At 45.2% G+C, this 22,243-nt stretch overlaps 1 protein-coding gene across 1 annotated transcript in view; it reads left to right on the top strand.

Annotated features, from left to right (window-relative positions):
- TBR1 (T-box brain transcription factor 1) overlaps positions 1-13,394 on the top strand; it is a 71,108-nt gene extending 57,714 nt beyond the window's left edge. Inside the window, exon 6 of the mRNA XM_086958766.1 lies at positions 12,548-13,394. Coding sequence (XP_086814892.1) covers positions 12,548-13,394 — 847 coding nt within the window. The remainder of the gene's footprint in view (positions 1-12,547) is intronic.
- The last annotated feature ends 8,849 nt before the right edge of the window (positions 13,395-22,243 follow it).

Below are 22,243 nucleotides of genomic sequence, written 5' to 3'. Positions count from 1 at the left end.
CTCTGCGAACCTTTTTGCTGAAGATATTTCAGAATGTCCTTAGGTTCATTGAAGATTTTTGATTTCCCATCTTCCATGATTTTGATTCTGGCAGGATACAGCATAGCATATTTGATGTTTAGATCCCGTAACTTCTTTTTTGCCAGGTCAAATTTCTTTTGCGCTTCTTGAACTATTGGCGTGAAGTCCGGATACAGCGAGACCTCCATTACCTCGTATTTCAGTGCTCCCAGCTCGCGAGCTTTCCTAAGGGCCACATCACGATCTCTGTAATTAAGAAGCTTAGCTATAATAAGTCTCGGGCGAGCACCCGGCGGCGGAGCCAAAGACCTAAGCTCTCATCAGTGCTTGACTAAAGTATATCTAGGATCACCAAATCAAAAAACATATATATGGTGTAGTTTTACTGTGCCTCAAGGTGAAATGATATTTTAAAGTAAAGGATCGAAATTCTTCTGGGCTGATCTCAAAATGATTTAATGGCTTTTGTTCAGGGTAGTGGGGTCAAATGTTCAAGTTAAGTGAATTGTAAATTACACTCAGTTAATTTGTTGTTAAAGTGTTCTTTGCTTTTACAAATCTGTCAACTTTAACTATGTCCACTGCATTTAAACAATGATGTCCAGCAACTTCCTCAAACTATTGTTTTACTGGAAGAAATGAAATCTCTCGATGTTGCAATAGGCCCGGGTTACCTATTTTTCTTCTTTAAAATCAATGAATTATATATATATTTTTCCTATCATTTTATGTCTTTTATGTGCTCTTCTATTGTTAGGACTATGGTCTACATAATAAGTACAATAAATAAAATCATCTATTTGGAAATGTCCATGGAGAAATTTAAATGTTTACTAGATGAAACTATTATTATGTATAATTCCCAGGTATCTTCTTAACGTTGTGACTTAGGGATTTGATAATATTTTGTGGTGAACTACATGTAACAAATACTACATGTAATATGAATATAATACATGTTACAGTATTTTTAATACATCAATGTCAGTGGTAGAAAACCAAACGTTCAAAGGGACCTTTGAAAACTGGGAAAAAAACATCACAGTCCCTGTGAAATGTATGTCAACACCACTAGAATTTTGTGGCAAGTGAGGGCCACATTTTGGGCCACATCTAAATTATTCAGAAAAGGGATATTATGTAGAACACTCTCTGGCAGCATTATTTTGAACCATTAGAGAGTATGCTATACACTTTTCATACTGTAAGGAATTTAGCTAGGTTCATCTAGACCACATTTTCTATAACCACTGTGGTGCTAATGGATGTGATCTTTCGCAATAAGAACATGAATTGTATCTATGAAATCATCCATATTAAGTAGATATTTTGCTCTTTTATACTGGCTTTCAGGGCATAGGAAATGTAATATCCCTGTAGACTTTAATGTGAATAGCAATGTATGTAAGAGTAAGCTTACATATGTGGGCGGCGGAGCTAACCAAGCTGAGAGATGGCCGCATTGTGAGTGAGCTCCTCTCGGACGCCACAACAATCGCTGGAATATATGCGCACCCGGAGCCCTGGAACCTAGCGCCGAGCCAGCCTACATGAGGAACGCCTCCGGGTTTCGCTAATATACCGCCCTGGGGCCTTAAAACACTCCGGCTGCCCAAAACGGATGTGAGCTGTCATGGCGGCCTGTGGCCTAGAAACCAAAACTGCGACCTCGGCCTGAAGTGGGAAGCTGCACTGAGACGCGGTGCACGTCGCCGGTGAGCCCAACCAGCAGAGGAGCCCGGGTGAGAGTGAGTTCGCCTGAGATCTGGGGCTTCTGGCGGCGGTGGTGACTGCACGGCCCCCCGGTGAGAGGAGCGTGTGCTGCTGGTGGCAAAGGGAGAACAAGACTGGCGGTGAGGAGCCGCTGCAGATGGCCACTGCCATTGCACTGCGGCCTCGTAGTGGACTGTGGTTTGCTGGCAGCGTCAATACAGGGTGAGGCTTGGAGCTCAGGTACTGCTGCTCAGAGGGACAAATTGCACCCATCAGATAGTTGTGCGAAGACGGCTAAGGGGCTTAGACTATTAAAGGCTGGGTGGGTCGTGCCTGTTTGCAGCATTTCCCACATGGCCTGCTTCTCTCTCACCCCAAACGTGTAATAGAAGACAGATAGCTATTGGCTGGAGGTGCGCTGCATTCCAGAATTGAGGTGAGCCTAAACAGTTGTCGCTGCTACCCAGGCGAGTCGGGCATTATATACTTCACCATAGAAGCCAACTTACAAACCAGGCTACAACTGGGTACTTGAAGTCAGGTGTTCCACACAAGGACCAACTGGGACATTTCTGAAATACACAGCGTGTGGCAGGAGACCTTGCACTTGAGTGGGACTGCCCCTGCCCTGTCGGCTTTGTACTGCTGGCGACTGTGAGGGAGAGGTCCTCATAGCTGAGTAAGATGCCTATGTGGGTCGCCAGACAAGAAGAGCATGGGGTGAAGGTGGTCGAGGAATAAAAAACAATCATTGATCGGTGAGGCTTTAGCTTAGACCGGAAGTGCTTGTGACAAGGTGGCCAGGGTCAAAGCAGAGGATCCATAGTGCGCATTGAGTACACAAATATGCGAAAATCAAACATGGGCAAACCGGACAGGAACCAGCCAATGATCACTTTCGAACAGACAAAAAAGACTACGGAGGCCACCTCGGACGATCAGCAGACATTGTCGCAGGCACCGGTACCCACCACTAATGTCACTAGCGGGGACGTGCATGCCATGTTTTCATCTTTCCAGGCTGCTCTTATGAATATTGAAGGAAAGATTGACTCTCTAACATATAGGATGGACCGTATGTCTGAGCGCATGAACCACCATACGGAGAGAATATATATGGCCGAACGCCGAATATCTGAAACTGAAGATGCTCGTAATCAAATAGAAACCAAACAGACCAAGATGGATAAACAACTGACGGCGCTAATGGCAAAAGCAAAAGACTTAGAAGCGAGATCCCGTAGATGCAACATACGCTTGATGGGCATAGCAGAAACAACAAATCCAGGCCCCATGGAGTGCTATGTGGGACAGTTGCTGATCACCCTGATGGGCAAACAACATTTCTCAGACGTCTTCATAGTGGAAAGAGCACATAGGTCTTTGGCTCCGCCGCCGGGTGCTTGCCAGAGACTTATTATAGCTAAGCTACTTAATTACAGAGATCGTGATGTGGCCCTGAGGAAAGCTCTCGAGCTGGGAGCACTAAAATATGAGGTAATGGAGGTCTCGCTGTATCCGAACTTCACGCCAACAGTTCAAGAAGCGCAAAAGAAATTTCACCAGGCAAAAAAGAAGTTACGGGATCTAAACATCAAATATGCTATGCTGTATCCTGGCAGATTTAAAATCATGGTAGATGGGAAATCAAAAATCTTCAATGAACCTAAGGACATTCGGAAATATCTTCAGCAAAAAGGTTCGCAGAGCGCAAGATGGAGATCTCCAAGGGAGCCGCCGGAAGGCCAAGCCACCACATCAGACGTGGAGTGATAAGCTTGCCCTCATAAATGAAGCAAGCACTGGCCTGAAATCGGTGACCTGAGAAAATCCTGACGCTCCAAGACACATGCTGGACACTTGTGCTATCTGAGCGTTAGTATGCACATTGAGCCGGCTACAAACGAACTGGGAGCGAGTGATTGGCTGATATCTGTAGACATTGGTGCACTATCGGCGGAGGTGGTGAGCGCTGGTGGACGCACACGTTGATATAAAGGGACGTGAGTCGAGATTGTGGTGTCTATTGTTAATTATGTATGTACCAGTATAGGTCAAAAACCAGGCTAAAGCTACTGTTTATTAGTTTTCCGACAGATGTCAATTACTCACGCAAATGTTTCTCAATGATATTGATTATTATTATTAGCTAGTGGTTCTGTTGTGCATTAGAAATTGCATTTTTGGCGTCCCCCTAGTATTTTATTACAGGGGTATCTGGCTAGGAAGCTCCCGCCCTCTAGTGTGTACCACACCGTTAAGTTAGTTTCTCTTTTTTCATTTGGGAAGGGGTTGGATGCGGAGAAAGGATTGCACCATGTTTTTGGGGATTGGCTCCACTATAAAGGGTACAGTGGAGTGGGAGGAGGGAGGGGGTGCTCAAACAGAAAATACCGTCCAGCGGCAGAGTTGCAGTTGTAATTGTACATGGCGATGTAGGTTTTTAAAAATATCTGCAATTAGTAGGTCAGCAGAAAGTGATATGGCCAATATTCCGAAACATTATAGAAAGTTAACGTTAATGACTTGGAATGTCTGTGGACTTCACAATACGCAGTGCCAGTAAATTCACTTGATTACTAGCTCTTTCCTCAAAACTAACGTTCTTGCCAACAGAGTGATATTTTCTGAAAAAGGCAGTAGAATCAACAATCCAGTAATGCTGAAATTTAGAGCCACAAGCAGCCCAGTTGGAAATGTTGCACAACATTCTGACTGACACTTAATTAACAATTTGGTGCAGTTGGGGTTACATGATCCTGCTAAAAAAAATGATACCCCTTCAATTAGCCATATATTTACTGCAACCTAGCTCATTTATAGACATACAACATTGGCAAACTGGGCAAGCCGAAAGACATTTGAAGAATTCCCCCTGCAATGGGGAAAGATCCACTAACCGTCCAAGATCAAGAATTTGCTGACTTAGAGCACTGCTGGTTCTTCCCTTTAAGTGCTTTTGTTAGTAGAAGAAGTGAATAACCACTGTACTGGGAATTTATTCTTTCGAGCCCTGCCAGAATCATCCGAGCCCTAGTTTTCATTTTTGTTCAAAATGGAAATCAATGTAGTAATCTTATGAACATTATCCTTGGATACTGATAATGGTCAACCACATCCAACTTGTTTCCACCTAGCCACCAAGAGGAAATATCATCTTCTTCTTTCATACTAAAATAATTGTTTCCTCTGTTTCAAATCTAAGAGGCCAATTACGATAGTCCGTCCGCCATCGTGGTGGTAACCAGGACCGTCCGCAATACATGCGGCTGTCCCGAACACCCAATTAGGATGCGACTGCCACCATGGTAGTCACATTTTGCATTTTAACATTGCGGTGGGTGCCGCTGATAGCAGCACCCACTGCGATGTTAAAATAGCATGTTGTGCCTTTCACTGCACTATGTGGCAGGTACCACACGGTGCCTGCCACACTTGGTGCAGTGAAATGTGGGGGGGTACCATGGGTACCCCCCAGTGCCCCCACACCTCCCCCAACACAAGGGGGCAACGCTCCACCAGGCAATCGGAACAATTGCCTGTGGCGGTTCCGTGGCAGATGGTCTTTGCGTCCGCTGTGGTCAGAAAGCGATTGCCCCCACCATCGTGATGTGGCGGGGGGAAAGTCGCGGTCCGATGGCGGAAGGACCGCCACTGCATGGCTGGCCATGGTGGTCCTTCCGCAATCGTAATCGGGCCCCTACGTTTTTGAAAGCACAATTTGCAGGGGCACAAATCTTTCATTGTCATCCCTAAGGTGTTTAATCAAATAAGAATAAAAGTTTGTTGAGGCAACCAAGGCAGGCATCTGCAAGGAATAAACAAAAGAGGGAAGATGCCAATAAATAACCCTGTTCAAGGATGGTATTCTTTGAGATTTGTTTATTTAATCTTCCATATCTGGAAGCCTCTATCTGTGCCTCGTTTGTCATATGCTTATGTTGGATTCTACACAAAAGACCACAGATATTTTCCGCTTATGCAACATAGTATATAAACTACCCATAACCCTGGAGATAGAGGGAACTTGGAAGTTCATGAAAGAACAGTGGAAAGAGCATATGACCTCTACAGACCTCCGCGTGACCTCACACAGTGTGACACATTGGTCAGTTATTGATAGGGGATTTATTAACAGGGAGTTTGTTACAGCACAGTGAACTTTGGCCGGCAGAGATCACTTTAGAGTCACGTTTAGTCCTAGCTTATGTGATTCTTTTTGTCTCTGATATAGTTCGCAATAATCCCTCAGAGTTTTCCAGTAGTTTACATATTACAGGATCCATCTATTTTTATAACAAACTTTTTGCAAGATTATTTACATCAATCCATGCTACTGAGGTCTGTATTGGTGGTTCAAAATGAAGATTATTTATTAAACTGCAATCAAATCATGTAAACACATTATCATTAGCAAAGCCAATATGTCTGCCTCACATTGTGATTTATATGCCAAACCTAGCGTCTTTGTCAGTGTTAGTCAGACACTGGGAAGCATCATCCCAGTGGCAGGATCACACATACTGATAGGAGGCCAAACAATAGAGGAATGGAATCCACGCGACAGGCGAGAGGAGCCGGCAGGCACCCTCACCAACTATGTGAGTAAATTTCCTGAGCAGCCATCTTAACACTGTCAAAAGGAATCAAATGCATTCAATATTTTATGCTGTCAAGAAGCCATTATTTTATATGCTACATTGCTTTTTAAATTATTTTTGTCAGTACTTGAGAGCAATCCTTGCATTGCTGCAGCGTGACAAGCCAATATTAGGCCATCTGACTGTCAGACTCACTTTTGTCTTGAAAAAAAAAATCTAAAAACCCTTATGCAGTAATGGAAAAATGATTGCTTTGTGAACAGCATGAAAGTAAGATAAAATATTGAATGTGTCATGATTGACAGAACATTACACATGAAAAACAATCCCTTCTGAATCTTAATGGAAATGGAAAAATACACCCATAGAGCCAATTAAAACAGTGAGACTAAAATTCTCATGTTGGCTGCTCCAAGATGTGCTTGACAATGTCTCAAGCAAATGGCTGATGAGCACTGAGGTAAAGATAGGAGAGGTACCCCTTAACTAAAGTCAAGGGAAATGGGGTTCACCAACCAATATAAAAGAGCAATTCCCTTGAGCAAGGTCATGTACATAAACACCATAAATAAGAAAAAAGCAATAACTATAACAAGTAAATCTAGAGTAAAAAACTGGCAACATTTATTGTATACAGTAAAGTTAAAAAAGCAGAAAACATTGTAAGCTGCTTGACACAGGTTAAAATAACAATAAAATAACAATAACAATACACACTGAATATTGACCAGCAATATTGCTAAGAACAGACAGAAAAACAGTAAGACATACAATTTGTGCAATACAAGGTGTGTGTTCTAATATTCTTTTAAAGCACCGATGTTATGCACATTGAAATATTACTGTGTCAACAATGGTGTTTGAGCCACGAATCACACTGTACTAGGGCGTCCTATTGCACAAATTGTATGTCTTACTGTTTTTCTGTCTGTTCTTAGCAATATTGCTGGTCAATATTCAATGTGTATTGTTATTGTTATTTTATTGTTATTTTAACCTGTGTCAAGCAGCTTACGATGTTTTCTGATGGGCACTGATCCAATGGAGACAATGGCTGAAAAGGCTGGCTCCATACACAGTATATGTGTGAAAGGAGGTAGAAGCACACTGCTCACACGTCTCAGCACCATTATCTCTTTGCATTTTGGGAGATGTAGTGCAATGTTTTTCACTCAGTACAAAGTTCAAAGTATTAATGAGCTAATGCTGTATCATTACAGCTTATCTCTAAACACATGTGTTTCTGGATTCCTATGTTATCAGTAGTATATGTGTGTAGTATATTACTTTGAAATACAAAACGTCTTTGCTTGCATGAGACCTAAAAAGGGAGCACGCTAGAAGATTGAACCCAATCCCTACTCTAAGTGAGTGGTCAACAATTGTTATCACCCAGAGAAGCGATAGCTAAAAATATTTAGTAATAACATTGGCCTCTGTAAGAGATTTAAAATGTTTTAGTCGTACCAGGTAGAATCTCCACTACGTATGAATTTTGGTTTGGTCATATGCGTGCAATATCAGCCATATTAGCTGTGTACTTTTGTCAATATAAACTTATGAGAAATCTCTTTTTATGTTTCGATGAACGATTTTGATGTCTCCTCTCCATTTCTCTTTATGAGTATAATATAGGTCACAAGTGTGATGTCACACACTGTGTTTCTCTTGTGTGCTTGTTTACCCTTTTGCATGAGTTTACTTACTATAGTGTTTGGTTTAGGAATTTAGATATTTGCTCGTGATAGATGGAAGCCCCATCATATCTATGTGCGGCATACACACAATCTTGTGTGTTTTGCCCTTCAATCTCTTTGTGGGTATTTACAAGAAAGAGGCCTAGACTCTCAATACCGCACCCATCAAGGTGTAGGGTTAAGTCTAAGAAAGTTGTGCTCAGATCAGGGGAAGACAGCCTCCTGGGTCCCCATACTTAGAAACAATCCACACACTTATATATAAAAAAAGATAAGCACCCACTATGTGCTAATATTCTCAAAAATAGTCTGTTCTTTTCCAACAACAATTAGCAAAGTACTGTTCTGGTTCTGAATCTGATTCAATTAACGAAGTTTACTTCAGGATTTCTCATATCCATTAAAGTTGTTTCGGATATGTTGTTTGTTCAAAATTCTCTATTGGTGGTATACAAGAAAATTTCACATCAGTGTAGCCAACGCGTTTCATCTCTTTTCACAAGACTTCTTCATGGCTTTGTCCTTCTCGAGATGCATTTCTCAAAACATCCGCTTATGTTGATTTGTACAGAAAAAACTTTAATTATTATGATAGAGGACTTAATTTTACGACGTGAGAGTTAAGTACCAAAGAGTTCGAGAATTTCTTATATAGACCATACCGACATTCAAGCCTCGCCGCATCTCCGTCCGTTGTGTAGGTCCTTCCTTTCGATTTCTCTCCCCACTCGCTTGTTGTGTATGTCTGTATGCAGGGCCACTGGAATTATGTGGCAGCAGCAGGCAAAATTAATGAGGCAGGGTTGAGTAAACTATGTGGCAGAAAAAGTAAAGTTATGTGGCATAATGCAACACATTTTATAATAGTATTACTTCATTACTTCAGCATTTTTAAACTTGGTAGCACTATCTGGGCATTGGTTGCACCTCATTAGTACCAGTTTAACAACAAAATATAGCAAAAAGCTACAGAATAGTGACAGGTCCAGCTTTGAAAGGCACCTTCCACAGGCACCAACACATGGTGCTGCTTTTTGTAGTACCTTTTGAACCGTTTGAGCAAGAAACATTTTTTTTGTAAGAATGCATATTCGGCAGATGATAGATGATGTGGAAAATTTATAATTTTACGAAAATCACCACACCCGCACAGTTGCATAGCTCCAATGGCCCTGCCTATAAGCTAGTAGGGTGATTCTCCTGCAAGTCCTTTTTACGCAACAAACTATTTAGACATATATACGCATATGTGATATATTTCACCACGACTCAATATTTTCTGTGTTGATGTCGGATATGTGGTATTCATGTGAATTTCTCTGAAATATTTCTTTTCTGGGTGCCCGGTGTGCGTGTTGTCTCTCATCACTTCCTTCTTGTGATTGTATACCTGAAGACACACTCACCAGTACTTTGTACTGTGTATGCCATTTGGCAGCTAACTGAAACCTTGTTCTATCTTGTGTGAAAACCTGTGAGATAATGTATTTTCTTGTGTGCACCTTTGAGTCTGTAGACACTTTGGGAATCATTTTCAATTTGGAGGGTGGTCTGCCAGTTTACCAGGTTAGTAGAGTATACAGCCTCCACTGCACTGGTGGAAGACCACCCGCCACGCTTAGAAATTCCAACAAGGCAGGTGGGAATCTCTCTACTTTCATTGGAGCTGCTTCTGTGGAAACTCCACCGAAGGCCCTGAAGCTTTGCAGAAAAAAACTCCATGATTAATGAACCCACGTGACAACTTTTTAGTTGTCTTTCAAAGAAACTGTCAGACGTTGAATTTTTTATTGGAAAACAAAAGCAACGTAATGGCCCTGATGCCACGGTGGCTTTCTCCCACTGCTTGGGTGACTAATAGGGTAATTTCTCCTCTTTCCTGTTCCAAAATGCCAGGCTTACCTGGTCAACTGAAATAGGAAAAACTGTACATCCGAACATCTGCCCTCAATATGGTGGACTCTCTGATGAAGATTGACTTTAGCGGATGTGTCATTGGTCAAAGGTTTTTGCGGGTGGGAACAACTGTGTCTTACCCTTCGAAGACCTGGTGCTTTCCATGGTTATAAAAAGAGCAGGAGAGATGTGGTACCAGAATTTCATTGTCAGAACATCGTCTAACATAAATATTGTGGCGCAAGTATTATATTACTGCTGACACTATGCTCTTGTGTGCAGCAGTGTGGTTGTTTTCAATGGGAGTTGTGTTGGGTGTACTGCTTTGATAACTAACTCACTATCTTTGGAATGAATCAATTATTTCCTCTTTTATTCAGATGTGTTGTAAATGATGGCACTGTATTGTGTGCCCGTCTGTGAATGGCATCACTGTGCTAGGCCCAAAGACCAGCAAATGTAGACAGCTGGGTCTGAACATCGTTTAGCCTAGTATGTGTCATTCTGTGCACACTTGTGACTTATGTGAGTTATTACATTCTAGACAGTGTATGCACCCAAGAAATCCTCTCTACGGTGCATGCTTGTGACTGATGACTCTCTTGTGTGACCATGTATGATTTCTGATCACACATCCTGTGCCAAATGCATAAACATAACTCGTCGTACATCCTGGCATGCCGAGGAGTTAAATTCATGAAATCAGTTAATAGCCTCCTACTGCAAGCCGACGTAGATCAAATATAAATTTGTGTAAAATCACCCAACACCCTCTTTCAGGGGCTCACATTTTGTTAAATCTGCTATTCGAGTTTAAAAATCGTCAGAGCGAGTTTTTTAATAATTTAATTTTATAGCTATGTATTTTTTATAACAAAAAACAGTGATGTGTATCCATTCTTTAATTGCACGATAACGCTATTCGCCTATGTAGATTTGTATTCTTTTCTCCAGGTGGGGTTTGTAATGATTTTAATTAATCAAACAATAACATTTGAACTTGAACATGAGCATAACTATGCCTGCAGACAGCTGATGTGGTCTTGTGTGTATACCGTTGATTGTTAACACTCAATGTGCTGAGTGCATAGATAGCTGGCAGCCTATGAGTTCATGGGGCAGCCCTGTTGCTGCTGTCATCCCGTGATTTATTGTGTGCCCGCCTTTGATTGCCAATTCTAAATCATGTCCCTTATGCACACCTATGAATGCTTCCATGTCCTGTGTTGTTTATTTATTTTACAGTTGTATATAGTGCATAGGGAGTCAGGGGTATAGATGTGCTTTACATAGCAACAAAGCAGCGAATGCACTTTCACAACAAGAATTTGTAATGCAATAGGTCTCGCATTTAAGAGAGTTTGAGCTATTGGCATTGTAAATTAAAATGTTTTTTTATGTATGTGTTGTTTTTAAAACATTATTATTTACAATGCCAATAACTTAAACTCTTGCAAATGTGAGACCTATTACATTGCAAATGCATTCGGCGCCGTGCTATAAATATTTTTTAAAACCCTTAGGAGAGAGCTTGTCCCAATAGCAGGCAGGACAAAGCTATTTGAAAAAATAGTGCATGGAGGCAGTAATTAAAGCCTACCAAGTATCAACACACTTACCAATTCCCCGCCCCGACGGGGGTTGGGCTCAATTCCACAGACTCGATAATTCTCACTCCGGTGCCTACTCGACTCACGGGTTCACACTCTGCGACTCTGGGCAATAGCTTGCTTAATCTCCACAACGGCCCCTCGCGGCGGGATGCCTGGCTTTCACCTTGTGGATACCCTGCCGGGGTATCTCACAGGGGAATACCAGGACGGGTTCCCTAAGCAAGCGCATAGATGCCTGCGATGTGGGCGATTTGCGCTATATAAATACATGTACATTTACATTTACCGGAGGTTTTAGCCATGGGAGGTTACAAAATTAGACATGGCGGTATTAAGGAGGGTTTACTAAACCTATTGACTAATGAACAGCCACAGTTTACAGTGGACAATGACACAAGCCAATAGAAAATATGGGTAGAGAGTGGGCGGAGCTTCAAGTTCCTACCTGAATTCAACATGCCTCTCAGAGCAGCTCATGCGCTACACAGGCTCGACCTAAAAACCTTGAGTCAACAAGAAGTAGAAGGGAGAGGGTTGGAGGGTTGGAGGGAAGGAGGGAGGAAAGGATGGAAGACGAGTTGGAGGCAACAGTGTGGTGAACACAGGCTGGAAGGAAGGAAGTAGGGAGCAGAAGTGAGGAAGGTAAGTAAGGGGGAAGGGAGAGGAAGGTGGTGGAAGTAGGAGCATATGATGATAAAGAGGGGAGAAGGTGAAGCGATGAAGCAGAGCGGGAACAAAGTACACAGAAGTATCTACCAGTCAGAAAAGAGAGAGAAAGAGAGTGAAGGCAGGCCAGGATGGGAAAACAGGAGATGCCAGAGGAAGGAAGACGGGGAGCAGGAGAGATGAATTGGGAAGGATGGGAGAGGAGAGGGTAGATGGAGGCCGTAGGAGAGGGCATGTTGTGCAGCTGTGATTCCCTATGCTATGCTGTGCACTCCATTGTAATTGCAGACACTTGTGTTTTTAAGAGAAATGTCTGACACACTCTCTTGTTCCTTGGCAGGATTTACACAGGCTGTGACATGGACCGTCTGACTCCATCACCAAGTGACTCACCACGCTCACAGATCGTGCCCGGGGCCCGATACGCCATGGCTGGCTCATTCCTCCAGGACCAGTTTGTCAGTAACTACGCCAAATCCCGGTTTCACCACCCCTCGGCGCCAGACCGCAGCGTCCCCCATGCCACTGGGCTGCTGTCGCCACAGGGCCAGGGAGAAGACCCGACGGCGCCCTCCCCTCAGCGCTGGTTTGTCACCCCCACCAACAACCGCCTAGACTTCAGTGCCTCTGCCTACGACGCAGCAGCCGCGGCCTCCGACTTCGCAGGCAATGCGGCCACACTCCTGTCCTACGCAGCGGCGGGGGTGAAGGCGCTGCCACTGTCCTCCGGGGGCTGCGGGACCAGACCACTGGGATACTACAGCGACCCCTCGGGCTGGGCCGCGCGGAGTGCGCCACAGTACTGTCCCAAGGCCAGCAGCGCCGCCATGCTCTCCTGCTGGTCCAACGCAGGCCGCCTCCCTCCCTCCAACCCATACCTGCCTCCAACCTCTGAGGATGAGAGCCTGGCTGCCGCCAGCACGGAGCGCTCCCCGCTCCCCGAGGACGCCAAGCCCAAGGACCTGTCCGACTCCAGCTGGATCGAGACCCCCTCCTCCATAAAATCCATTGACTCGACTGATTCTGGCATTTACGAGCAGGCCAAACGAAGGCGCCTCTCCCCTGCGGACACTCCCCTGTCTGACACCTCCTCCCCCCTCAAAAGCGAAGGCCTGCCACCCAGGGACTGTGACAAACACTGCGCCAAGGACATCCAGGGCTTCTATGGCTTTTATACGCATGCGTAGACTTGCTTCAGGTGTACCTAGGCCTGTCTTGGGGCAAGCAGGGCTTCACAGGCCTGTGCAATTAAGTCTGGGACACATACTTCAGTGGCTTGCACACCAGTGCTGGGACATGCAGTACTTGAGAAGATTCTGCAGCTAAACCTGGGACAAGAAAGACTTCAGTGGCATCTGCGTTCATGTCCATGGAATGCACACATCCAATGGCATGCACACATCCAATGGCGTGTTCAACCCTGCTGGGGCCCAAACAAAGCCAGCGGGCTGTCAGTGACTTCAACACCCATGCCTATGCCGGCCAGAGTCTTGCATTGCACCAGTAGCCTCCACAACAGCAAATGGCGGGCCTTGTATCACGACCAGTGAACCCCCAACGTCATACACTGCAGTAGCCTGTTCACCTGCACCCACCAATCACATTACGCGCTCTCTGGCATCAAAGCCGTGGGTAGACCAAGCCAACGTCCTACAAGTGGTCTGTGCACTGCCAGGCCCAGCAATCTAATATGACGCAGGCCATGACGCGCATCCGTCTTAAGCTTGCTCCTGGAAAGCATCTCAGCAGTGACGTGCTGGGTTACTAAGATGCGACCATTAACAATGAACATTCATGCATACGTGCTTCTCACAGCAGTACAGACCAAACTCGGCGCTCTACATCCCCGCCAACGACAAATCAAAACACTTCTCTGAACTCTTTCGAGCGCGCGCCGTTCCCCCTGTTGATGGAACACTGAACTGAATGTGGACATGTGAAACCTTACTATTGTTCCCCCCTGCACGAGGCTTAGACACTGTTGTAACCTACCGTGTCCCATCAAAGGCTACACAGACTCCTATGTCCGGCGACTCTAGCACTAGAATTCGGCGCACACATCAGAACCAACTCTAGATGGCGCCAGGGAGCCACGGGATGCTAGAATAATAGACGTGAGCGTGGGTGTTAAGACACACACTGGGACAAAGCCTGTGATAAAATGTACATAATGTGAATTTACTGTATTTACGATGCTTGGTAAGTTACCAAGTCAGTTGATTTTACCCGTTACCCCCTCGTCCTTCAAAGTTGTAAAATGGTCCATTTATAGCCACCACCAATGACTGTCTAGTTCACATGGCTGCTTGTTATCATTTCTCCGCCCTATTATTATCAGATATCAGACACTCATCCTATGGTTCAGTGGCATATCGCCTAAAACATCACAGCATAACCACCCAACAATATGTGGCTCGTTTTCTGCAAATCTGATCTAGAAAAAAAAATTGTTCATGATTTGATATATATCTATATCTATATTAAGAAGAAGCAGACAGTGTGTCCCGGTAGCACCTGCCTGCTCTAGGCCTGGTTGACACAACAGCTAAAACACCAGCCTGTCTATTACAGGAGGCCACTGGCATGTGTGAATGGGTGAAGCATTTTCCCAAATAATGTTGATTTTTGCATTAGAAGACATTGTAAGGCATTGATAAAAACCCACCCACATGTTTCAGAATGTTCCTCCAGAACATTAGTTCGAACATGGCCACCCCAATACCACTACACAACAACGCGACAGGAGACGACCAATTGGGAAGACGAGGGTGTTGGGGCATAGTTGTGACTTTAGTTCCTTACTTCTTAGTAAACAATGTTTGCCTTTTTTAAGGAAGTGCCAAATGCAACATTCTCTTCGTGCAATTGCCAACCGGGCTGTGCCATCCCTGAATAGTGTGGAAGCAGCATGCTCATTGCATTGCTGCACAAATTTGAGCACTTGTTCTGCCGCCATTTTGTGATGCCGGCTTCCCTTAGTACACTAAAGGCGACGTATGTGGGTTGTATATTTTAATGTATTTCATTTGAAATTCAGTTTTATAGGCTAGACCACGTCTGAGATAGTTATGCCTTGGATTGCACTAGTGTTGCTGGAAGTATGACTTTCGTTATTTATTTCTTGTATGTCTTGTTAAGTGTGATGGCGAGCACACGTCACAGAACTTGTTATTGTAGAGTCAGAAAATAATACACATATTTTGTATTTTATTTTTTACCTTTTTACTCCATTTTTGTCAATCAGGATATCATAAAAGATATGCGTCATTTTCGATCTAGTTGTTAGCCCCTCCCACCCTCACCCCGGTTATATTTCATAAAGAATTGAGGGGTAGAATCTTGTATATTTCTCCTGAATTGCTTTGTAAATTCTAACCTTGTGATTTTCTTTTATATTTGTTTACGTTTGTAACGTTTATCAAGTTATACATCTAACAAACCAATGGAGAAATGTTTCTTTTATTTTGCTTGTCTGTACTGTTTGTGATACGCCACTTAAATAAACCTGGTGAATGTCTCTGGGAAACAAAGTGACACATTTTATACCGATCCTATCCATACAGGAAACAATTTCAAGTTCACCACCCCCTATCTCAGAAAAACATCTAATTGCGACCTTTTCTGAATGCTCTTTTTTCCGTCTTTCGCTTTTAACCTCTAGTTTTAAAAGTGTTTTTATATTATATATTATATATTATATTATATTATATATATATATATATATATATATATATATATATATATATATATATATATATATATATATATATATATATATATTCTGTTTTAAATTGAGTGGAATTGGGTTCATTTGCAGGCTTCGTGAGTACCTTGAAAATTATTAAGAGGCGGGGTCTGTAGTTCCTGCTGTTCAATAGCGCGGACAGAGTTCTCGCGTTTACTCGCTTTGTACGTTTTTATACAAGGTAAAGCATATTTTCCGTTTTGTATTCTATGTATTTATTCTTTGGCTCGTGCCTCACATAAGAGCTTTGTAGATGGTGTGTCGGCTCGAGGGGGGCGCGGGCCTTCCTGAATGGATCGCTTGGATAGAAGAAACCCACCCAGCAAAGCCCCGCTTGAGCAGGAGCGAATGTTCTGATGTTGGGAATGAATCGAAACTGCCAAAGGAGAGAGGTCAGAAGAAAAGAAGAAAGAGAAACCTAGGGAGGGGACAGGAGGAGTGAGACGTGGGCGGCCGGGAGTGGGCCACAGCTGCCTTCAGGTACTCAGCGCGCATGCGTGGGCGGTGGAGAGAGCGACCCCTCGACTTTTCCCTCCTCACATTGGGACGTGGTGCATGCCGGGATCTCCTCGGCCTCTCCAGCCGCACCAACAAACTTAATGGTGATGATGATGATAAGGGTGTTAAAAGCAATAATACCATTCGAGGATGTCTAAATTTAAGGTTAAGCATTTTAGTAAATATAACAATACCACTCAATAAAGATTATAAATTCATTGTAGTAATAACTTCACTTAGAAGTTTCTAAAACTGCGGCGCCGAGTGTTATATAAAAATGTATTATTATTATTGTAGTTATTAATATTACTATTACTACTGTTCTGTTTTAATTGCATTTTGTGTGAACGATGACCATGTATGCTTTTGAGTTATATAATTTGTATTGCACCAAGAAAACAGACACCTCTGTAGGTAGGTACACTCAGGGGGTAGCTTGCTCAGATGATTGTTGGGGGGGGGGGGGGGGGGTGGTGGAGGAGATTTCCCAACAAACGGTCTGGGACACCTTGTTAAAACACATTACATGAGAAGCAGGACAGGGGGGTGGGGGCTCGAGGGACAATAGATATAAGACAGGAGCGCGGATTGTTAGAGGTACTGAAAACGCAATATTTTTCAAACTGATCAACTTTTTTCAAGGACTTCAAAGCATAGGTGAGAGAGTATGTGGGTTCTTCTTGGTGTGTACGTGTGAGAATCCCAGGTGAAATCCGACTGACACTTCACATTACCCGACTGAAAGCACCTGTGCCCTACTATCTATTTCCGAATAAATATTTTTTTCGGGGAGGGTCGGGAATGTAACACCCCAAAAAAACAGCCTCTGAACCTAGGCCCCTGGGTACACTTTGTGCAGCACACAGGAGAACTCTGAGTGTTGAAAATGTTGTAGGTTTTGTATGCTGATTATTGGAGGACAAGTCCCAGGCACATGCTGTCTTCCAAACTCTATGTTATCCATTCTAATATTACATTTTGAAGGCCAGGTATATTTGGGGTAAATCTATCTAGGTAGTCTGTGCAAGGGGATGGAGCCGGGGGTGATTGGCACATGCGCCATGTGCTGGGATACAGTGAGGGGGGCTTGAAGAAGCGAGCGAAGGGGCGAGGCGGGTCTCTGCAGTAGGCGACGAGGAGCTCCAACGGGGAGAGGGCGCTGTTCTGGGTTGCAGTGAGGGTGGCTTGCAGAAGCGAGCCATGGGATGGGGTGACGGGCACGGAGGTCTCCGCAGGAGGGCAATGGGGGCATCTGCGAGAGCAGGCGGTGGGAGGGGGGGGGGGCAATCTGTGCAGGAGGCAACGAGGTGCCCCTCTCGGGAGAGGGAGCTGTTCTGGGATATGGTGAGGAGGCATAGCGTTGGCGGAGAGGCACAAGGGTCCCGGCAAGGCCAGGGGCATTGGGGAGCACCTGTGAGAGCAGGTGATGAGGATGACTGGGACTTGAGGGGGGGGGGGGTCCGTGCAGAAGGCAGTGAGCAGGCTGGGCGCCTGTGAGGAGCAGTCCGTGAGTATGACGCGCACAGGTGGCCTCTGCCGGGGCAGCGAGGGGCCCCGTAGAGGGGGGTCTTAGCATGGGCTGGTAGAGAGCGCCTTTAAGAAGCAGGCGGGGGGGGGGGGGGTCCTTGCAGGGGGGCATCTACCGAAGAGACAGTGCAGCGTCAGACTGGGCTGCGGGCAGCCAGACCCACACAACAGACACGACTGATTGACAGGGAACCCAGGTACCAGGGCAGGCAGAGAGGATAGACACGAGGGGTGTCATGTATGTGATGCCATGGTGATGGGGCAGACGAGGTCACACGGTACAGAGGGAATACGAGGCCAAATAATTGCTGGTTGGGACGCCCAGTGAGGGCACAGGGTAGAGAGCCCCCACCGGTCTCTTCCAATGAGGCCAGTACCAGCTGTTTCTCTCACTGCATCTCTCCCTCTCTTCGCATGTAGTCGCCTTGATCGTTGTTAAAGCGCTGCGAGCAAGCATGGGTTTCTCGGCAGTTAGCACTATTTGGAAGGGCAGTCAGTTGTTCCACTCTGTAAGCAGGACACATGTACAGGATAGCTAACCGATTGCAGAAAACCCTGCTTGTTTCAGGGTTGTTTTCGTACAGGAAATGTGAGCATGACGGCTGTTAACCATTTTTAAAATAATATTTTATGTGTACCTGTTTTAATCGTTTGAAACGTATTCAAGTATGGTAACACACAGGATATAAAATAGACTGCAATGTATATGCCGTTATTACTGAATATTTTACCTTAAATCTGTAAAACTGAATACTCACATAAAAAAAAAAATGATCTGAACGCTACATTTTGATAGACACTGCTCCTTTTTCTAATAATCAGCCAGATGACAGTTAATTAAAACTGTACCAGGATCGTTTTTCGCAGTTGACTTGCTGCGGTAATGAAGTGACACATGAGGTTAGACTCACAAAAAAGTCAAATACGATCGCTTTCATGACACAGCGCTGCCAGGCAGCTTCTAGTTCCGCCCCTGTGCGGTAAAATAATCCCTTTGAGTCCCCCCATATTTAACCCCTCGCTTACAACTCAATGAACGTTTGTATCTTAGACTGACGAGCGGGCTGAGGCCAGGGCAGCGTGCTGCGTGTGGCGGAGGCATCCGTGTGCGTGACGTGTGGTCTCGTGGATGCCCAGGCGTAATGGACTAACACACAAGCATTGGCCTGGCTTTAGAGTGCTCATACTAAGCGCATATATCGTATTTGCATGCACACATTCAGCCCAGAATGTGAGCGTTGCCAAATTGGAGGGGGGTGGGGTGGGGGGGGGGGGGGGGTGTTAGCATAAAGAAGTCGAGTCTGAACTGACTGCATATATGCGATTTAAAATTGAATGTAACGGCGTGCTGATTGGTTGTAGTTGTCAAATGTAAAATAGCCCCTCGCGCATTCTGAAGGAAGCACTTTCCAAGGGCTAGAGATGCGCCAAATAGCCCTTGGCTAATATTGAGTGTCAAGTCAACTCTATGCATATTTTAAAGAATTGTTAACAATATGCTATTTATAAGAGTCATTGTGATGTGATGCCAGACTAAAAAGTAGCAGTGCCCTCTGCAAACCTGGAGAGGGGCTCCCGCCGAGGTACATTGTCCCTAGTTTGAATGGCCCCTGGAAAGTGGGCAACCATGGACCTATGTTACGCCCAGGTACAGAAAGGGGTAAACTCCTGGGGGCGAACATGCACCAGACGTGCAGGACCCCACACACAGTCACGAGACCAGGAATGCACACATCGGTGGCACAAGGAGTCACTGGAGATGCACCAACCAACAGCCAGGCAGGATTTAGAGCCTTATGCAGTGCTTGATTCGTAAAAAGAACAGTAAATGCCAGGGCCCTTCTCAAGAGGTCACCGCAGCTTGTACCATTCATCGTCCCTGCCAGCGCTGCCATTAACAACTCAAAACCATCAATCACACCTGTGAGTGACAATTCGGAGTATTGGAGGTTACCCAAAGTTTAAAACCGGCATAGATTGACTGGTACTATTATGTTTATTTAATGTATATTGAATCATGAAACACTCGTCCATGTGCGCATCTGAAAAATAAACAAACAGCGCCACCATGTGGCGGACTGTCATGCGTGCCGGCATAGAGAATTAAGTGCCAATGCTGAATACCTGCAAACAAGGGCTCAAATCAAGCACCGTGGCCAGCTCGTTAGATTTTGAAGTGTCTCAAAAGCAGCGAAGGAAGCCAGGCAGGCAGGCGCGTGCTGTGAGAGCTCTCAGAGGGATTGGAAGAGCAGTAACTGCTGCTTAGGAGGCAGACCTCGGGTGAACCTGGCTGACACCAATAGGGGCTGCACGTATAGTACAATGACACTTATATAGTGCGTTGTGCTTTATATAAGTACTACGTAGTCAACGCCCACCCTTGAAATTAGGACTCCATAAATAGAAGCGGTTTACGTACAGAGCTGAGTAGTGGGCTCAGTGCAGCCCTGCTTTGCACACAAAGCATACGCACATACAGGGGCGCAACTAGGTCTTAATTTCGGGGGGGGCTAACATGGCAGATGAAGGGGCGTGGCTAATGTAAATCAATGGGGCGGAGCTAAAATGGCAGATAATCAGGATCGGTTAATGCTCAGGTCAAGCTGAGAAAAAAATGTGGTGAATTCTGCATTTGAAACTGGACAACAATTAAAGCACACATTTTTGTTAGCTTGATGCATTGCCCCCCAAAACCCATATTCACCCTGAGTCTTAAAATTACCCCTGGCACACCAAAACACATACCCACGCTGAACCCTAAAATTAACCCCCTCACACCCTAAAACCCATACCCGCCCCGAAATCTATAATTACCCCTGGCACCCCAAAACCCATACCCATCCTATCCCTAAAATTATCCCTCCCCGGCACCCCAAAACCCATACCCACCCACACCCTAAAATTACCCCCTGGCACCCCAAAACCCAATACCACCCTGAACCCTAAAATCACCCCCCCTGGAGCCCCAAAACCCATACCCGCCCTGAACCTTAAATTACCCCTGGCACCCCAGAAACCATACCCATGCTGAACCATAAATTCCCCCTTGCCCCCCAAAACCCAACCCACCCTGAACCTTAAAATTACCCCAGGCACCCCAAAACCCATACCCATGCTGAACCATAAATTCCCATCTGGCACTCCATAACCCATACCCACCATGAACCCTAAAATAGCCCCCTGACATCCCAAACCCACACCTGCCCTAAACCCTAAAATTACCCCTGGCACTATAAAACACATACCCACGCTGAACCCTAAAATTAATCCCATGGCACCCCAAAACCCACACCTACCCTGTACCTTAAAATTACCCCTGGCACCCCAAACCCCATACCCATGCTGAACCATAAATTCCCCCCGGCACCCCATAACCCATACCCACCCTGAACCATAAATTCCCCGCTGGCACCCCATAACCCATACCCACCATGAACCCTAAAATTGCCCCCTGACACCCCAAAACCCACACCTGCCCTGAAACCTAAAATGATCCCTGGCACACCAAAACACATACCCATGCTGAACCCTAAAATGTCCCCTGGCACCCCATACCCACCCTGAACCCTAAAATAGCCCCCTGACATCTGAAAACCCACACCTGCCCTAAACCCTAAAATTACCCCTGGCACCCCAAAACCCATACCCATGCTGAACCATAAATTCCCCCGGCACCCCATAACCCATACCCACCCTGAACCATAAATTCCCCCCTGGCACCCCATAACCCATACCCACCCTGAACCCTAAAATTGCCCCCTGACATCCCAATACCCACACCTGCCCTGAACCCTAAAATTGCCCCTGGCACACCAAAACACATACCCACGCTGAACCCTAAAATGTCCCCTGGCACCCCAAAACCCATACCTACCCTGAACCCTAAAATTGCCCCCTCGAATCCCAAAACCCATACCCGCTCAGACCCCTAAAATTACCCCCTGGCACCCCAATCCGTAACCCACCCTGAACCATAAAATTACTCACTGGCACCCTAAAACCCACACCCACCCTGAACTCTAAAATTACCCACTAGCACCCCAAAAAAAAATAAACACTACAAACTTACACTACATTTGCATATTTGGAGGGGACTGTCCTCTTTGACGTTTCTATGTATGTAAGTCAAGAGACATACATACATAAACTTACCTGGAGCTGTGTGTACAAGGGTCCACGAACGCCGCCACCGCCCGAGAGTCAATCTCTGCATTCCATCGCGCCGCCGCCCCGGGACCACAGTTCCCGGAAGCCTCAGCGGCGGCG

The sequence above is a fragment of the Lissotriton vulgaris genome, chromosome 2_1 (genome assembly GCF_964263255.1).
Source record: "Lissotriton vulgaris chromosome 2_1, aLisVul1.2, whole genome shotgun sequence".
NCBI lineage: Eukaryota > Metazoa > Chordata > Amphibia > Caudata > Salamandridae > Lissotriton > Lissotriton vulgaris.
The sequence above is the reverse complement of the archived record's forward strand: the minus strand, read 5'-3'. Positions and strand labels throughout refer to the sequence as shown.